Genomic DNA, 16,611 nt, shown 5'->3' on the forward strand with positions numbered 1-16,611 from the left:
GTAGTAGTGTAGGGGTGGTGTAGTAGAGTGCCCAGTTTGGGATCCCCGACGTCATCGCCCTTCCACTGAACTTGATTCTCCGCATCATCATCAGCGACCCTTCCGGCGCCACACATTGTTTTGTTTTCTAGCAGCAGTCCCGTGCCCAGCAGGGCCATTGTCGATCTCAGGTCTTTATTGTTGTTGGGTGGGTGGAAGGGGGGGTTGACGTCATGTCCACCACCGACGTCAACACCCAGACTTACACACACTGGCAACCTAAACCACCTTTAATTATAAAGCATCACCACAGCCATCCGGCAACCAAATCACTCTCTAGCCACAATTACTAACCATATTACTCAATCCAGAGACATCCCACTCAAAGAACTTTATCCACCAAAAACCGCACACGGTACCAACCTACCCTACTACCGATAAGTAGACACTATTCAGTAAAAGAAAGAGAAGAAAAAGAAAGAGAACACAATGGGCCTCGCAAACGCGGTCATCGACCTGGTCAAGTCCTTCGGCGAGCTGCTCAACAGCGTGGTCGGCACCGCCTACGCGCTCGTGCACTCCTTTGTGGCCGGGCTCTGGGGCCTGGTGGCCGGCGTGCTGGCCATGTTTGGCGACCTCGGCAAGGGAGCCATCGACTTTGTGGAAGGGGTTGGTCGGTTTGTTGTTGGTACGTTCTCTCCTTCCTTCCTTTTTTTCTTTCTTTTCCCCTTTTTGTCATTATTTTGTCCAGGGAAGGAAGGAAACTGGGGGCTAACCGGGACATAACTACCTAGGTAATGCTGCACTCCTGGGTGTCGCCGCCGCCGGGTTCTATGCGTATAAGCGCTTCATTGCGCAGCCGCAGGCTGAGGGGCGCCGGCCGGCTGTTGCGCTGAATGGTGGTGCTGGCGGCGGGAAGAAGACGAACTGAGCCAATCTCTGTTTTATTCCGCGGTTGGAAGTCGTTCAGGGGTTGGGGAACACGGGGGCGTTTGGGTCGGAATTTCTGGGTTCGCTTTTCCCTTTGAACACAGTCAGTTCAGGTGGATGGATTGGTTGGGAATGGCATGATCTTGGTCTCTCGGGTTAGCGACACAGCTACGGCGAGGATGAAATATGAAGCAAACCTCTTTTCACAATATTGGAGAGCGGGATGTATAACAGGGAGGTTGATGATATCCAGGCAGTTTTATTGGGGACATTCAATGCCGCGCTTTGTAAACAAGCCCGACTATACCAACAAGAGAAGAACGTGCTATACAGTTACATGCCAACCGAGCGGAACTGTGATCCGTATATATAACCTCCCAACCAAGTACCCAGAAAAGCAGAAAAGACATTAAAACTTCCATCCTCATGCTGTCGTACTCCCACTCCCTCTATCCTCTGTCTGCGCGCAAAGCATTCTAGATGCATTATATGCCGGGGTATTCCAAAGTGTCGTCAGATCTCATCAGTAGTAGATGCTGCTGGTCCCAGCGTCGAGTATCACTCGGCAGCCGTCTCGTATTCCAACGCCGTCTCATACTCCTCGTCGCCTTTGCCAGGTGGCACAACGACGGCCGGGCTCGGCGCCAGTCCACCCTCCGTCTTGTCCTCTTTCTTCTTCTTCTCGTCTTCGGTCTTCTCTTCTTCTTTAGTCTCTTCCTTGTCCCCCTCAGAATCACTCTTCTCCTCGTCCTTCTTCTTCTTCTTATTCTTCTTCCCCTTCTTATCAACCTCACTATCACCCTCATACACCTCCTCCCCCTCCCCCTCCTCCTCCTGCTTCTTCCGCGCCCCACCGGCATTAGCCTGCGCATTATCCAGATCCACCCCGCCCTTCTCGCCCATCCCGCCCTCCTCCAGCTCGCCGCCCTCCATGACAACATGCAGGTCGAGGTCCTCGTCCTTGGAATACACCCGCAAGCCGACCACGCAGATAGCGTTCCACGGGTCCGGCTCGTTCTCGTCGTCGGTGTCGTCGCGGTACTTGCTTACCGCGGCCGTGTTGGCGGGAGGAGGCGCTGCCATGCGCGGCTTGCGCGACATATCGTCGCTGCTGTACAGCTCCTCCCAGTCGTCGATCGGCGACGCGCTGGATTCGCCGTCGGATGTCACGTACATGTTGGGCGGCTTCTTGGCTGCTGGGGGTGGAGGCGAGGGTTTGCTAGCAGGAGGAGGGGGTGGTGGCGGACCTCCTGACACCTTGGCGTCGTCGGTCGACGGTGGTACGGGCACCTTCTCCTTGTCTTTGTCATCTGTGCTTGGTGCGGTGGAGGAGGTGTCGGTCTTGGGAGTCGGGCTGGGGCTGCCGGATGAGTCGGAGCTGCCGGAGGAAACCTCGGGCTTCTCCTCAGGCTTCTCGGCAGCCTTGTCCTCGGGCTTCTCAGCAACCTTCTCCTCAGGCCTGTCTTCGGGCTTGTCATTCGCCGTCTCCTGGGTCTTCTCTTCAGTAGCCGAGGCATCCTTGGGCTGGTCCTTCTTGCCCTCGCTCTCGCCAGCCGAGCTAGCGACCTGACTGCCGGCCTGGGCAAGCTGCGAAACAGCCTCCATGGTGGGTGTCTCGGCAGGAGTCGGGATAGGCGTATTGTCAGCCGATGAGTCGTCCTCGTTCTTGTCAGCGTCCTGGGGGGAATCTTCCTTCTTGGGTTCGGCCTCAGCCTCCTTCTTGTCGGAATCATTCTTGTCGTCGGCCGGCTTGTCCTCAGAAGGCTTGTCTTCGGTCTTCGCCGTTTCCTCAGACGCCTTGACGTCCTTGGATTGCTCCTTGGGTTCCTCCTTGGTCTCGGCAGGCTTCTCGTCCTTCTTCTCCTCCTTGGGGAGGTCTTCCGTCTGTACACCCTGATCCTTAGGCTTCAGCTCCTCAGCCTTGCGCCGCTTCTCCTCGCGCGCTGCCTGCTTGGCCTCGAGCTTCTGGTTGTTCTTGCGGCCCTGCTTCTTGGTGATCTGGCGGTTGAGGTGACGCTTCTCCCACAGACGGTGCCGCTCCTTCTTGCGGGCGTCGCTGGCCTTCTTTTGGTCGGCCTTCTTGCGCGCCTGCTTCACCGCGGCGAGGTGGGCGGCGGCCTTGCTGTGGGCGAGATCGTACGCGTATCCGACCTGGGCGAGCTTCTCGTTCTCGGTCCGGCCCTTGCACTCACGCTTGACGACGTCCTCGATGCTGGGCACGTCAGTGTTGCGCTCGCCGGCCACGCTGACGAAGACGCTGTAGGTACCCGGGAGCATGGCCGGCAGCTCGATCGACACGGACCGGTCCATGAGGTAGTTGCCGTGGCTGCGGACGATGTAGTCCTCGGGGTCGGGCCGGTCCTGCTCGTGGATCCGGAACTGGAGGCGGAATGAGTATTGCCCGTGGAGGCCCTTGAAGTACCGGTTGTCCAGCTGGCTGAGCACGATAACTAACGGCGACTCGCGCGTCAGCTTGATGTGGAACATCTCATGGTACACCGGCTTCCACGGCACGTCCACGCCGACCCACCGCTGGCAGCAGCGCCACTCCGGGTCGCGGAACAGACGAGTGCGGTCAAAGTGCTGGTACTTGCGCAGGAGGTCCTCGTACGAGATCCAGAAGACGCTGTCACTGCCGAACTGGTGGCCAAGCTCCTCTTGCACTTCGGTCGTCCACTCCTTGGAGCCGTCAGACCAGGCACCTTCCCAGATGCCTTTCTTCGTCTTGCCCCAGGGGTTCCGCAGCTTGACGAGCCGGGTGCCGTTCTTCAGCGTCCGCGCCTCCATGACGACATAGGCATGGCCTTCCTCGATTCCGTCACGATCTCCGTAGCCGCCGTCGAGGAGACCGGTACTGCAGCCAAACAGGAACTCTTCGTTGACCTTGCTGAGCTCGTTCTCCCAGAAGCCATCCAAGTCGAGGATATCGGAAGCGAGGAGCTCCGTCGTGACACCGCCAGAGAGGTCTTCGAGACCCTCGCCGATCCAGCCTCCCGCCAACGACGCATAGTCGCCGTGCGCCTTAGCGTAGGCCTTCTCGATGAGCGGCACCCACGTCTCGTTCTGGTCCTTGCACTGGGCAAAGAACAGCGCCTTGGAGCCCGTCTGATATGTCTTGCGGTATACGCGCTCCACGTCTTCACGGTCGATCTGCTGCAACAGATCGCGCTGCATGCTCGGCGAGTCCCAGCATGGCGATTTCAGGTAGAGCTTGTCATCGACGATCGAGTAGATCCACTCTCCGTCCCGGTAGAAGACAAAGCCGTAGATACCGATCCGGGTGTCGTACTCAACGCATATCCGCTGGATGCCGTCCTTCACATTGGCCAGGCCGGAAAGACTGGCCATCAGCCAGCAGTCGCCGAGGCTGCCCTGCTTGACGTCGGAGCCGCTGACGTTGGCCATGAAGGTGGGCTTCTCGAAGATCTCGTGGACCCGCTTCACCGCCTTGGGAACAACGGCATTCGGGTTCATCAGGGTCGACATGCTCAGATCGAACTTGGTGCGGCCGAGGCTGTTGAGACAATGACCCTTTTCCATCTTAAGGTCCCAGTCCTGTACAGTGGCACTGTATTAGTGGTTGTTTCTGGCGAACGCAGGACGGCCCCGTGACTGGAGCGTGCTGTGGCCCGTCATGCAGCCGAGCGCATGCAGACCGCACAGCGGCAGAGGGGCACACTTACAATATCCCAACCCGGATCTCGGTACCGCATGTTCACTCTCCTGCACTCTTGTATGATCTTGCGTACTTTGCGCCGGCATTCTTCCGCGGCGCGCTCGTAGCCGGCGCTCAGCAGCTCGTTGGAACGATCGGAGATGGTCGGCGGCAGGACTGGGTCGAAGGGCAGAACCGCTAGCGCCTTGTCGAACCGCTTCTTGCTGAAGCGCTTCCAGATGCGGTTGATGCTGTGCTGCGGCGGCAGCCTCCGCTTCTTCTTCTTCTTGTTCGCATCGTTCGAGTTGGCCGGTGCAGGGGCGGCCCCCTTGTGCTTGCGGTAGTTGTAGTAGTCGTCGTCTGAGTCGGAGGACGACGAGTAGCCGTGCATGGTGGGCAACGGCGAACAACGCTCTCGGGTGTTAAAAGAGTGGTGCGAGTCCCAAAGGAAAGGGCGGTGAGTAGGTTGCCCAAGGACCGTCTCTGGGACTGTCAGGTCGAGGAGCGAGCGTTTAGAGAGCCGTGAGACTTACAAAAGTTCGAGTGGAGGACAGGACTTAGGTTCCGATGTATTTATTATCTAACGGAGGACAGCATAAGCAAGACTGGTCACCGGGATGATCCCAGACAAAGGCGAATAATGATCGCGTGCTAGCGTTGGTCCGGCTCGGCCTGAGCGGTGGCGGAAAGGGGACCCCGAAGGGTTCTTCTGTCCCTGATAGGCACACCACAACAGGCTGGAAGCTGGCTCGAGACGCAGGAACGGGCAAACGGCACTCACAGTACAAAGAACAGGTACGGTACGGCGTCAGGGACACACCGCGTCGTTCCGATGGAAGAGGAAGTCGACGAGGCAGTCTCCTTGGGGGCGCGGCGGCCTATGTATAACTAGACGGTCCCAATATAACCCGATGTCCATGTCAGCCAGAAGCCCAGCCTCGCCTTCACTGCAGCTGACTGGATGGCGAGGCGCATCGCGGGACGGCCAAGCCCAGACCGCATCCATGCTTGATCTCCAGGCAGATGACCACGCAGTTCAAGCGCCTTTTCGCAACGAGCAGCCCAGCGTAGCGGATCCACGCTTGCTCAAACACATCTCCGTTTCGTTTCCTCAGATTCTGCAGGTTGACTGTGGCGACTCTGAGCGGCATTCGGGAACTTCGTGCTTCGAAATCTCATCGTGGGGAGGCTTGTCGCAATTGCACTGTCTGGGGCCGGGGGGTGGCTCGCGCAAGCCGAGTGGGGCTGACTGGGGTCCAGGGCAACTCGAACTGGGGCTTGGTGAGAACCTTGCGGCACGTTGAAACGGAGAAGTGATGCCTTCCTTCCATCCACACCCGCACACAGTATGGACGTCGTCCGGAATTTGAGTGGATGGGCGCTCTCAGTATCAGTAAATCCCTTGTGTGCCGTTACCATGCAGGTTCTGGAACGAAGACTCGAAACTCTCCAGGATGTGAGAATGTGTTTGCGGTTTTCGACAGCAACGGAAGCAATTTCCAATCGAAGCACAGCAAGGCGAACCATCTGCAGACCAGTGGCCCAGGGACCCCCACAAGTTGCTGAAGAGGAGCCCCACATCGACCAGCCCACCTTTGACGGCCAGTCCCTTCAGCCTCCAGGGTCACACACCAAGCAACGTGCTAGCACTGTGTATGGTTGTGCAGACCGCTCGGTATCGCGATGACTCGATTCTCGATGCTTTTGTGGAAGGTTGCTCCCATTCGGTGTCCAAGTTTGTGCTTCCTCAGCGAATGATATAATCGGAACCAGCGAAGCTCTTCTCCTTACATCGCATGCAACCCTTCTCGGGGATGCTCCCTCCCTACGAAGGGATCTCCTTTCTTTTTTCCGACTTTTAGATAAGCAAGGTAATATTTCTCGGGCCCGCGCTCGCCGCGCTCCCAATCCTCCCGGTAGGAAGCCGCTGAGAAGGCGTCGTCTCAATCGTCGGTCAGTTTGTTAACCCCCCGAGGGTCATGCACCAACCGGCTTTCGAAGTCTTCATATCATCGACACTTCTGAAGACGGCGTGGCCGACAATGCACCGCCACGTTATCCTATCCACCCCCTGATCGCCTTTGCTGACTCGGGACTACCCCACCTTTCGACTCAGCAGCCACCAGCGTTGCAATTGGCCGTTTTGACGTATACACAGTCGGGAACACGAGAACAAAGTGTCATTCTTTGCTGCGCGCTTTTTTCTGTTTCTACACTAGCCGTTATGCGCAGTCGTCGGCCAAGGCGGGCGCGGGTGCGCGGTCACGGGACCTGGAATGGGGGATATTAATAACATGTACAAGCTGCAGATCTCCAGGCAATCAGTCACCGAAAGCTCGACTCCATTGGCTCCAACGGCAGCGAAGTGGAGGGTGGCGAAAGGTTCACACTTCACGGCTTCGAAGCCTTCTTCTGCTCGCTATGCAGTCAAGGCAGCACATGTGCGGTACTGGCTCGAGAGCCGCGTGGCCAGCCAAAACACAACATCCCTTCATCTCATCGGTTTGCCTACATCCGAGTGTCCCGCGCACCAAACCGGATAGATGGATGGTTGTTTGTTGCTACTTGCTACAAAACATGCCACAGATGTCGAAAGGTATGTACCTTTATGGCCGATCAGGGTCCAAGGGTCTTCCCAATGCTCCAGACCCATTCGTCGGTTTTCTTGATCGTCCGCGCCCCGCATTCTGGATTGATTGACCGCCGTGGTGGCGGACAGCCTTCCCCGTTGTCGGCAAGGACGGCAGGCTCGAGAGTCGAGACCGAACCACTGCGAACGTCCTCCCCAGCAGACTGATGATCTTTCTTGCCTTGGGAAGCACAAGTTGCTCCTCGACCGGTACAGCAGAAGGGCGTGAAGGGGCACACAAGATCGAACATACAGAGACTGCAGTGCAACGGCCCGTCCGTCCTCGGATCGGGGACCGGGTGCCTGCAAAGTGCGATTTCACAGGTGACACGTCGCTGCCGCAATGACGGCCGGGAATTATCTGATGTGGTTCTCGAGTCATTTGCGGTCCTCTAACGTTACTCCTCGAGCCAGTTGCAACCATTGCCGACATTTCCCTTCTTGACACATTAGCGCAAGCGCCGCCGCCCTTGGCGGCCGGAACACATTGCCACCGTGGATCCACTCAGACGCCGATGCCGCTCTCGGCCCCGTTTCGAGCCTCCGACGACCATCCTTCAGACTTATCATCGACCACTCGTACCGTTGTTGATGATCCTGTAAGAGGCAGGAGCTCATCCTCTCACCGCCCTCCTCCTTGCTGAACCAAATCTTTGGGACGCCCATCGTCCAGGCACGTCAGGTAAGCGCAGACGGCCATCATGCATGGGATAGGGGCTACATGATGATCCTGGTAGCAAGCAGGATTACTGGTATCCCCTCTCGACTCCTTCTATCATCTTGCTACTACGCAGAGCAATTCGTGTAGCTGTACAGATCATACGGATACATACCTCTAGGCTCGCTAGGTAACCTCCTACACCTAACGGTGGTAAGTCAACGACCCCGTCAGCTCGCCTAGTGGGCCACCCAGGGATCGCTGCCGAGCGCCGAGTACCTTAGTCTAGCCTCCCTGCCACCGTCAGAAAAAGATGGGGTAACCAGTCTCACGTCTGGCTCTTGGACGTCATGATTCAGCGATTGGTTTGTTGGCATCCTCGCCCAGCGCTACCAAATACTACGACATAGTCCAACACTCACGATCGCTCCCACACAAGCACCGTTGCTAGTTTGTTGCCACCTCACTAGTGACTGTCCTACACCCTGATGGCATTGTGCAAACTATCTATGTGGTAGGTAGCAGACACTCTCCTGGCCAGTCAAGCCACTCTCCTCTGTAAACTCGGAAGCCATTTTGACGGAGTACTCATAGTGGCTTACAATGTCAGGTAGTTTTTGCTGCATCGTGAAAAGCGACGGTGCCATGTAGTTGCATGCCAGGCGATCTCTCTATTATCCCATGAACAATATAATCCATGACCGGAGAGGTAGACGGGCTTGCAATGACATGATGCTTCCCTTGGACACCCTTGCCAGGAGAGTGGTCCATATCGTGAGTCACGACAAGCAGGTCTGCATTCGGAGGGAACTGTAATGTGCATGGTACGGTTAAGTCAGTCGTGAATATGGTCTGTGTTACCTGCCTAGTAAGAGTCAGAGTCATCTGAGACGAGGGCGACGCTGGTGGATTATCTCCATCTCTGTGCAGGTATGTACGATATATATGTGCCAACTTCTATACGTCTCCACCCCTCTTGCTCTCCTACCTCTCACACATTGTCCTGCATCCGATCCATTCTAGAACCCTCTCTTCACACCTCCTTAGCTGCTCAGGGATAATTCGCTTTACCACGGAGCTGGCGAGGATCTACAGCAGAGCTAGTACGGGACGAACTCCAAGGACATTCACCGAGGGTGCACAGCAAGGCCATATGGTCAACCATGGACCTTGAACTTCAAACTATCTATATATCATTTTTTTCTTTGAGTTGCCGCTATCACGGAACCGTCCGGCCACCGTCCCCCCCGGAACTTCCACCCGGAACAGTCCTCCAGATCAAAACTGTTCCGTCTGGTCAGCAAGCTACTACGCGACGCAGGCAGCGTGTGTGGCCTGCGTGAGTATGCCTCCCTCGGTCCGGGCCAGCGGCCAGCCACCTCTCTTGCTTCCGCTCCACCCCGTTCATACGTCAGCAGCGTCAAGATCTCAGCCGCAGAAAATGTCACGGAGCGCTGCATACTACTGCATACCACGACGAGTCGCCAAAGAACCGTCCAACGTTTCCCATGTTCGCAGTCCCCTACGCCTGCCCAACGCCCACCCGGCCAAACAAGTCCCATAGGCCAGACAGAGTCTAGTTGGGCTAAGGAGAACGGGACAGCACACTAGAATCCATAATTTAGAGGACAGGAAGCTACTCCGGTACAACCAATGTCACCATACCAACCCTACTAACAACCACCTCCACTCAACTCACCCATCCAAACAGCCAACCAAAACGCCGGCTTCACGCAGGTGTACCCCCAGATCATCGCCCCAACCAAGCTCTCCTCGGCCGCCGATATGGGCTTCGCAGACCGTGCCCAACTCCATAGGCGAGCGTGACCGACCTCTCTTTTGCCGCGGCCCGCCTCGCCCACCGGATGGCGACCACATGGACCCGGACGTGCAGCTCGGCTTGGGCATGCTCTTCTACGGCGCTGAAGGGAGTACGACAAGGCGGTCGACTGCTTCCAGGCGCCGCTGCACAGCTAGGAGGCTTCTGCCATGGAGAGCACTTTGGAGCTGTAAGCAACCCCTTGGCGACTACCTAAGCATGAAAGCAACTACTAAGCACTAACCAGCTTCTAGCTCGCTCCTGAGTATCATCCGCTTTGGCTTGACCAAGGCATTTGAAGAGGTTGGAGAAATTGAGTAAGTAGTACGCCGAGTCCATCGAGCTTCTCGACAATTTTCTGACACTCGACACAAAGTGATGCCGGGATGGAGCATCTGCTCCAGAATATTGCCGTTGAGGTGATCGAGCGCGGCCTTGACCTCGCCGCAACTCCCGCGGTAGCCGGATCGAATGGAGCATCTCCTTACAAGCAGTGCCTACACGACCCAAACTCTAAAGCGTCTCCGGGAAATCCACCGATGCTCGCTCCGAAAATACTTCACCCGATAGCAGCAGCGTCCTAGGCCGACCATCTTCTGCAAATCTACCTTTGTATCTCTACAACCAGTTCCGACTTGTGTTCCTTGGAAGGTCCAGCGCAAAGGTGACGGTGACGAAATGTCGCTTTGCCGGATGCGCCATGCTGAAAAGATTGGACAACCACATCACAAAGTTGGAGGGGCTCAAGCATCAAGACCGTCATGGTGGATGCTTGGATGGCCACACCTACATGATGAATATCGCCGACGTGCAACACGTGCAGAGTTAACATGTATACAACTAGGTGCGTCCCGGGACTTCTGACCGAAGCCTGATGGCCGCCAAAATAATCCGGCGGACCATACGCGCAGCTTCGACTAAGCATCAGGACTCTCGACATGAGTGTGATGAAGCGAGGCTCGAACACTCTATATAGACCGGCCGATCTCGAACCTCCAGCGGTGCCAACGACGCCAGCGCACGAAACTCACAAAACACGGCTTCGTCGTGATCAACATCAGCCTAGCATAGGTTAACTACGAGAGTACGGATGAGCTCTCCGAGCAGGAACCCATGTGATCAAACACAAGCGGGCTTCTTCTCCTGAGGAGCAGCATCGCCACCATCGTCATCCTCGACCTTCGTCCTCTTCCGAGCCCTGCAGGAGATAGAAAATCGGCATTGCAAGCCGTACACCGCACCGCGACGTTATGGAAGAAGCGCGCCACGACTTGAAGAGCCCCGCTTCGCGCTGCCACGGATCAAAGAAGCAAAAGAGAAAAACGCGGAAGCACGTCGAACAGGACAAAGCACAGAACAAGGCCTACTACGGTACACAGGGCAGGGACAAGGACGGGTAATGAGGACGGGAATGAGTATGACTTTAGAAGAACTCTGCTTGGGGGATCTTCAATGCTAAATAAATACCTAGTGAGATGGACATGCCGGCCCCTGAGCTGGCTGACCTTGGAAGGATGAGCCAACGGATGCTCGCCGACGAATCGATTACGGCGAAGCACGACCTGGCCGAGATCGCAATGGAGCAGAAGAGGTGGACATCTATGCCGCTATCCCGTTTGCTGCAGGCCCGAGAAGGTCCAGATGGAGGTTGCCGACCTTATTTATGGCACAAACCTGTCATAGACAGTGCTTGCCGAGGGGTCAGTTGTTCGCCTGTTTTGCTGGACATGATATTTGACCGTATAAAATACTAGTACTGAGAAAGTCCTAAGGCTACTACCTTACTACTACTCAACTTTGGGTGCAATGTGTAACAGATCAATCTGATCTCAGAACTATAACGACGACTCCTCCAATTTGCGGGTTCGACCTGCGAATTCCCCGGTCCTACCTAATCAACTACTACTAGTAACTGTTCTATCAACAACCACAACCACCCCGTACACACTGGAGATCCAAAAGCGAGACCACACGCGAGATAACGACACCAGGGAAGGTCGCATTCAATTAGCGGATTTTCAGACCGCCGTTTGGACCGAGAGGAATTGACGCCCCCTTAACCTTCTTAGTGGAAAGATCATAATGGAGCTGCATTCTCATGAGCCAGGCCTGCCCACGGCCAATCCGATAGTCTTCTGTTATAATCGTAGGGGTAAGCGCCACGTAGGTGTCCAGCCTCCACGTTTTCACATGGCCTAGGACACTGGAGCTAGTAGAGAGAGATCCGAAGTCAGTACTCGAGAAGATTAGGTAGGTAGGGAAGTAGGAAGTGGTCCCCTTTCTTCAAGAAGGAATCAAGGGTTACTATAATATATAGGTAGGTATTAGTCTCGAACATACCCGATAACCCCTGATTTGATGACTCCCCCGTTGATTCCCAGCTGGCGCAACTCCGCCTCGAATGCGGCCTCCACCTTTTCCTTCTCAGCATTATCAGGATTAGGACTGATTTGGTCCCATTCCACTATGACCTGCAATGGACACGGGCCAGGAGGCGGCTTAGAAGTAGAACCGCGCTTGGATTTGTTGACCCCGGTAGACTTGGGAGCCGACGCCGGATCCGCAATTGGCTTCTTAGGGGTTCTGCTGTTCTGGCTCATGGTTGAAGTGGTTGGTACTGAAGACGGATGAGGCAAAAGGTGAAGCTGATAGTGATTCCGGATGTGGAACTTTGGAAGACGGTGCTGATGATAACTACAGATAGATAGAGAAGAGAAATGGTCTTCTTATAGTGTCTCTGACATGCCCATCAAGGTCGTTATTAGTATCCGACTTTATCCCAGACTGTCTGTTTGGCGAGTCCCGGTCTCAGATCCTGCCGTGTTTGTTGGCTGGAGCCTGGAGCTGGAGAAATCCAGTCCAGCTCTGCGCAGACCGTATAGAAGCACAAGAAAGGTCTCCAAACCACCTTTTCTTACCATTGACACATGCCCCAACAAATAAAGCTAAAAGTGATAAACCGAAATCTAATTAAGGTACATTGCAGTCGACGTGCCTAAAACGGACATCTAACTACCAGTAGTACCAACCCTTTAGCAAATGACTTCCGGTCTTGTATGTTCTCTACGCGTTAGTGCATGTATGATTCTGCCTGCGACAAAGCAATGACCTTTTTCATGTCTTAATCTACTTAGGTACCTAGGAGAAACGCCACGAGATCCAACCTCCACTTGAATGCGGCGTATACCAGACCTGTGGCAGCGGCCCTGGACTTCAGTTTCCCCGCCAAGCAATGAATCAAGCGCTCGCTATGATCATGTTACAAGTCCTCAGCACGACTACCGAGCGAGAGCTTATCTAGCCCAATGACTGCTCAATAACAATCAGGTACTACTCTATCAAAACGACTTTGTCCATGAACTCGACGGACGACGACGGCGGCGCTCAAAGAGGAGACCTATAACTTGATTAAGACCATTGAGGGATATAGACGAAATTGAACTGGCACTAGCAGGAGAGCAAACATCAACACGGCCATGGTCAGCAGCCATAATCATGTTACGGAGGTCACGGGTCCCCAAGCCGGTAGCATCGTCATGAAGCAGACTGACGATCCAGCGACGCAACGAAATATCGTCCATGAAGGCTATGAAAGGGTGACCGAGGAGTTCTGGATGGTGAAGGACGTGTCACGGACTCACGGTGTGGATTGTGGAAGAGTCCGATTCCGATGGTACTAAACTTACACTAATTCCCCGGGATGGACTTGACAAGTTGACGTCCTCTGAAGCGGGGTGGCGGGATCTTGTTAGATAGAGCGTGTATCATTAGGGTCGCGCTTGTTTACTCTGATGGAAGAGACGCGTATGGGTTAGTACTCTAAGCTCATCGGTGGACTTGTGAGTACCTAACTGCCGAAGAAGGCTGCATGGTTGAGAACCCGCGAGCCAATGGGATGTGGTAGCGGTAGGTACTGATGTGGAGCCCTGCCCCTTAGATGTTGGCCTGCTCAGCCCGCCTCGGCAAGCCTCAGCTTGGCCATGACAAGGGCCTTCAAGAGTCGCAAGTTTGACCGAGTAGCTCGTGGACAGGTATCTCTCCAGAGTTCGTTTCCTTTTCAAAGGAGAGCGAAATAACGTTGCTCTCTGCAACTATGCTTTCCTCACTCGTCTCCGCGCACGTACACAGAAATTACTGGTAGTGATTCAGAGTCAACTTCCAGGGCCAAGATCGACCCTTGTGATGTCATGTCTCAGACGGGACCTGACCCTGGACTTTGACTGGGAGCACAACGAGATCAGCTGATGCACAAGGAGCCAAGGTAGCCCCGAAACAGAGGTTCAGCCGTTCCAGGTTCGGCCCGGGCATTCATATAGTTAGAGCTCCGCCCTCATCGAGGCCCTCTGGACTTCAACAGTGCCCAAAGACCCGCGTACATGCCGGTCGAAACGGTTCATTCAACATGAACCCAACCCCCAACAACCTCCCTCCCAGCCGGGCTAGTCCGGCGAGTAGTCCCCTTCGGATCGCCATCCTACTAAACTCATACCGCTCGCCCTTCATCAACCAGATCCGGGACTCGTACATCCGGTGCATCGGCGCCGTCACGGCCCGCGACAACAACAACAACGACAACGGCAACAACAATGACAACGACCACAACGACAACCACGCCGCCGAGCCCGTCCCCGTGGCCCCCGTGCTCTCCTTCTTCTACCCGGCCGAGCAGGCGGACGACTTCCCGGACCCGGCGGCATTCGACCTGATCGTCGTCGGCGGGAGCAACGCCGACCCGCGGAAGCGGCACCCGTGGATCCTGCGCGTGCACCAGTTCATCCTGGACGTGGTGGCGCACCACCCGCGCAAGAAGATCTGCGGCATCTGCTGGGGCCACCAGACCATCTCGCTGCTGTTTGGCGGCGAGATTGTGGATATGGAGACGCCCGAGGTATGTGTGTTTGTTTTACCGCTTACCTCTGAGAGGGGAAACACGCACATGGCCGGGCAGCTAATCAAGAGGCTACTTACTACACATAGCTGGGCGTGACAGAAGCGAAGTTGACCCCCGCGGGCCGGCGCTTCTTTTCGCGACCGAGCAGCGGCAGCGGGGTGCTCCTGCTACAGCAGCACCACCGCCGCGCCGTGGCGTCGCCCCCGAGGGGGTTCTACGAGCTGCTGGTCGGGAACCAGTGCTTTCTGAGCCATAATAACGCCATCCTGACGTTTCAGGGGCATCCCGAAAAGGATGCGCAGTGCGCCAAGCTGAGGATACGCGACGCCACGCGGTGGTTTGGCATCGATCCGGACGATAAAGTCGGCCTGGCGTATTTTGAGAGGGCTATGGAGCGGCCGGACGACAGTGCCGAAATCTGGGCGAGGATACTGGAGTGGGCTGGGGAGAAGCACCCGAGCCATGAAGTCCGGTTGTGACATAGGCGTGAGAAATCAACATAGAAAACCAAGCAATAAACATTCTGATCAGCAAGTATTGTATTGCTGCGTGGAACACGGCACATCCAGACGGCAGAGAAGCAGCTTGTATTGTGGGGACGGGGTGCTGGTGGAAGATCAAGCTTGCATTAAAAACAAGCTACTGAACGCCGTCCCTTTTGGATGCCCACTGAATGCGTCGCGCATCAGACCCGAACCCGAATACCAAACCCAAATCTGACCCTCGGTGCGCCAGCCCACAAAAACAAGCCCTTGTTACTCCCGCCTAGTAGTCGGCGGCGGTGGTCTGAGGGAACTCGAAGACGACGCCACGGCCGGTGAGGCGCCTGTAGACCTCCGAGTAGGTGTCCAACCTGTAGTCGACGCCGCCACGCTCCTTCTCGTCGAGGATGACCTTGAGGGTCTTGGAGCCGTCCTCCTTGGTGCGGAGGCGCTTGCCGACAATCTCGACGGGGTAGACGAGGTCGGTCAGGATGGCATCATGCACAGCGGTGAGGGTGCGCGAGCGCGGACGCTTCTGCTTGAGCGTGTTGCGCGAGCGGCTGGAGCGCTTGGGGCGGGGAAGAATGCGGCGCGAGGCCAGGATCAGGACGTGGCGGTCCGAGAACTTCTTCTCCAGCTCACGGGTCAGGCTGCAGATAAATTAGCATCGCTAGTTGTGGCACTTGGAGGGACAAAACAAACAAACAAAAAAAAAAAAAAAAAAGGAAAAGCTTACCGCTGCTGGACCCGGTGGAAGCCCTGCAGCGAAGGGACGGGGACAAAGATGACAATTGCCTTCTTGCCGTGGCCAACTTCGATCTGTTCCAGATCCAAGTCAGCATGCGAGCTCCAGGATGACATTGCAATCCTTGGACCGCTCCCGTCCTATTCCGCGTGCTTGTATGGTGTTTTGATGTTCAAAGGCTGTCGAGCAGAGCAGGGCCGGCGGCCGAGGCAGCCCACCCGCTCGCCCGCCTTCCCATGTGTGATCAATTCTCCCAAATTATGCGACGACTGCCCGACACGCGGCGATGATGAAACGATCGCGCTCGCAGAGTCGGGGGAACAGGATATCGGGTGCGATTCGCGGACGTTCGCTGCGGTCGGTGCTTCACGAGCGAGTTCTCACCTCACGGGCCGAGACGAACTGCAGAGGCCGGAGGGCGGCCTTGAGGTCGGCAGTGTTGGTCTCGAGATCGTACAGAGCGCCGGCAATGGCCTGCTCCAACTCCGAGGGGTTCTGGCGACTCGGGCTGTTGGCCGCGATCTTGTTGAGGGACGGCGAGCTCATGTTGGCGGTTGTCGACGATACCGTTGGATGATCTTCGACTCTTTTTTTTTCGGAGGTTGAGAGGTCGGCGGGAAAAGGCAAAACTCGAAATGAGAGGCTAGGGTTTGCAGCCCTCGAAATTTGAGTGGGTCAGCGGTCGAAATGTGGAAGGCGGTGCTAGTCGGCCAAATGTGGGGCGCAAGCTGCGGCCCGGAGCTCTGGCCATTCTCGCGAACGCGTGGGCCATCTCCTGACCGCCGGTACGCAGCAAGCACCCAAATCAACAAGTCGTCTCCTT

The 16,611-nt window shown here is 56.0% G+C and overlaps 4 protein-coding genes across 4 annotated transcripts; 2 read left to right on the forward strand and 2 right to left on the reverse strand.

Annotated features, from left to right (window-relative positions):
- Positions 1–313: 313 nt before the first annotated feature.
- B0T15DRAFT_314627 (uncharacterized protein) lies at positions 314–1,189 on the forward strand. The gene is made up of 2 exons (XM_062863969.1): positions 314–667; positions 774–1,189. Exons 1-2 carry the CDS (start codon positions 469–471, stop codon positions 908–910), a joined length of 336 nt encoding a protein of 111 aa, XP_062718549.1. The 5' UTR covers positions 314–468; the 3' UTR covers positions 911–1,189.
- B0T15DRAFT_543902 (uncharacterized protein) lies at positions 1,143–5,368 on the reverse strand. The gene is made up of 3 exons (XM_062870028.1): positions 5,098–5,368; positions 4,593–5,045; positions 1,143–4,464 (listed from the first exon to the last, which is right to left on the reverse strand). The coding sequence occupies exons 2-3, from the start codon at positions 4,953–4,955 to the stop codon at positions 1,468–1,470; spliced, it is 3,360 nt and encodes a 1,119-aa protein (XP_062718550.1). The 5' UTR covers positions 4,956–5,045; positions 5,098–5,368; the 3' UTR covers positions 1,143–1,467.
- An 8,541-nt stretch (positions 5,369–13,909) lies between these two features.
- Positions 13,910–15,132, forward strand: B0T15DRAFT_314712 (class I glutamine amidotransferase-like protein). The gene is made up of 2 exons (XM_062863970.1): positions 13,910–14,558; positions 14,648–15,132. The coding sequence occupies exons 1-2, from the start codon at positions 14,073–14,075 to the stop codon at positions 15,038–15,040; spliced, it is 879 nt and encodes a 292-aa protein (XP_062718551.1). The 5' UTR covers positions 13,910–14,072; the 3' UTR covers positions 15,041–15,132.
- B0T15DRAFT_562820 (ribosomal protein S7e) lies at positions 15,133–16,334 on the reverse strand (the record flags this gene model as incomplete). Its single annotated transcript, XM_062870593.1, has 3 exons — positions 15,133–15,693; positions 15,780–15,862; positions 16,173–16,334. The coding sequence occupies 3 exons, from the start codon at positions 16,332–16,334 to the stop codon at positions 15,327–15,329; spliced, it is 612 nt and encodes a 203-aa protein (XP_062718552.1). The 3' UTR covers positions 15,133–15,326.
- Positions 16,335–16,611: the final 277 nt, after the last annotated feature.

Source organism: Chaetomium strumarium (genome assembly GCF_033439665.1).
Source record: "Chaetomium strumarium strain CBS 333.67 chromosome Unknown B0T15scaffold_7, whole genome shotgun sequence".
NCBI lineage: Eukaryota > Fungi > Ascomycota > Sordariomycetes > Sordariales > Chaetomiaceae > Chaetomium > Chaetomium strumarium.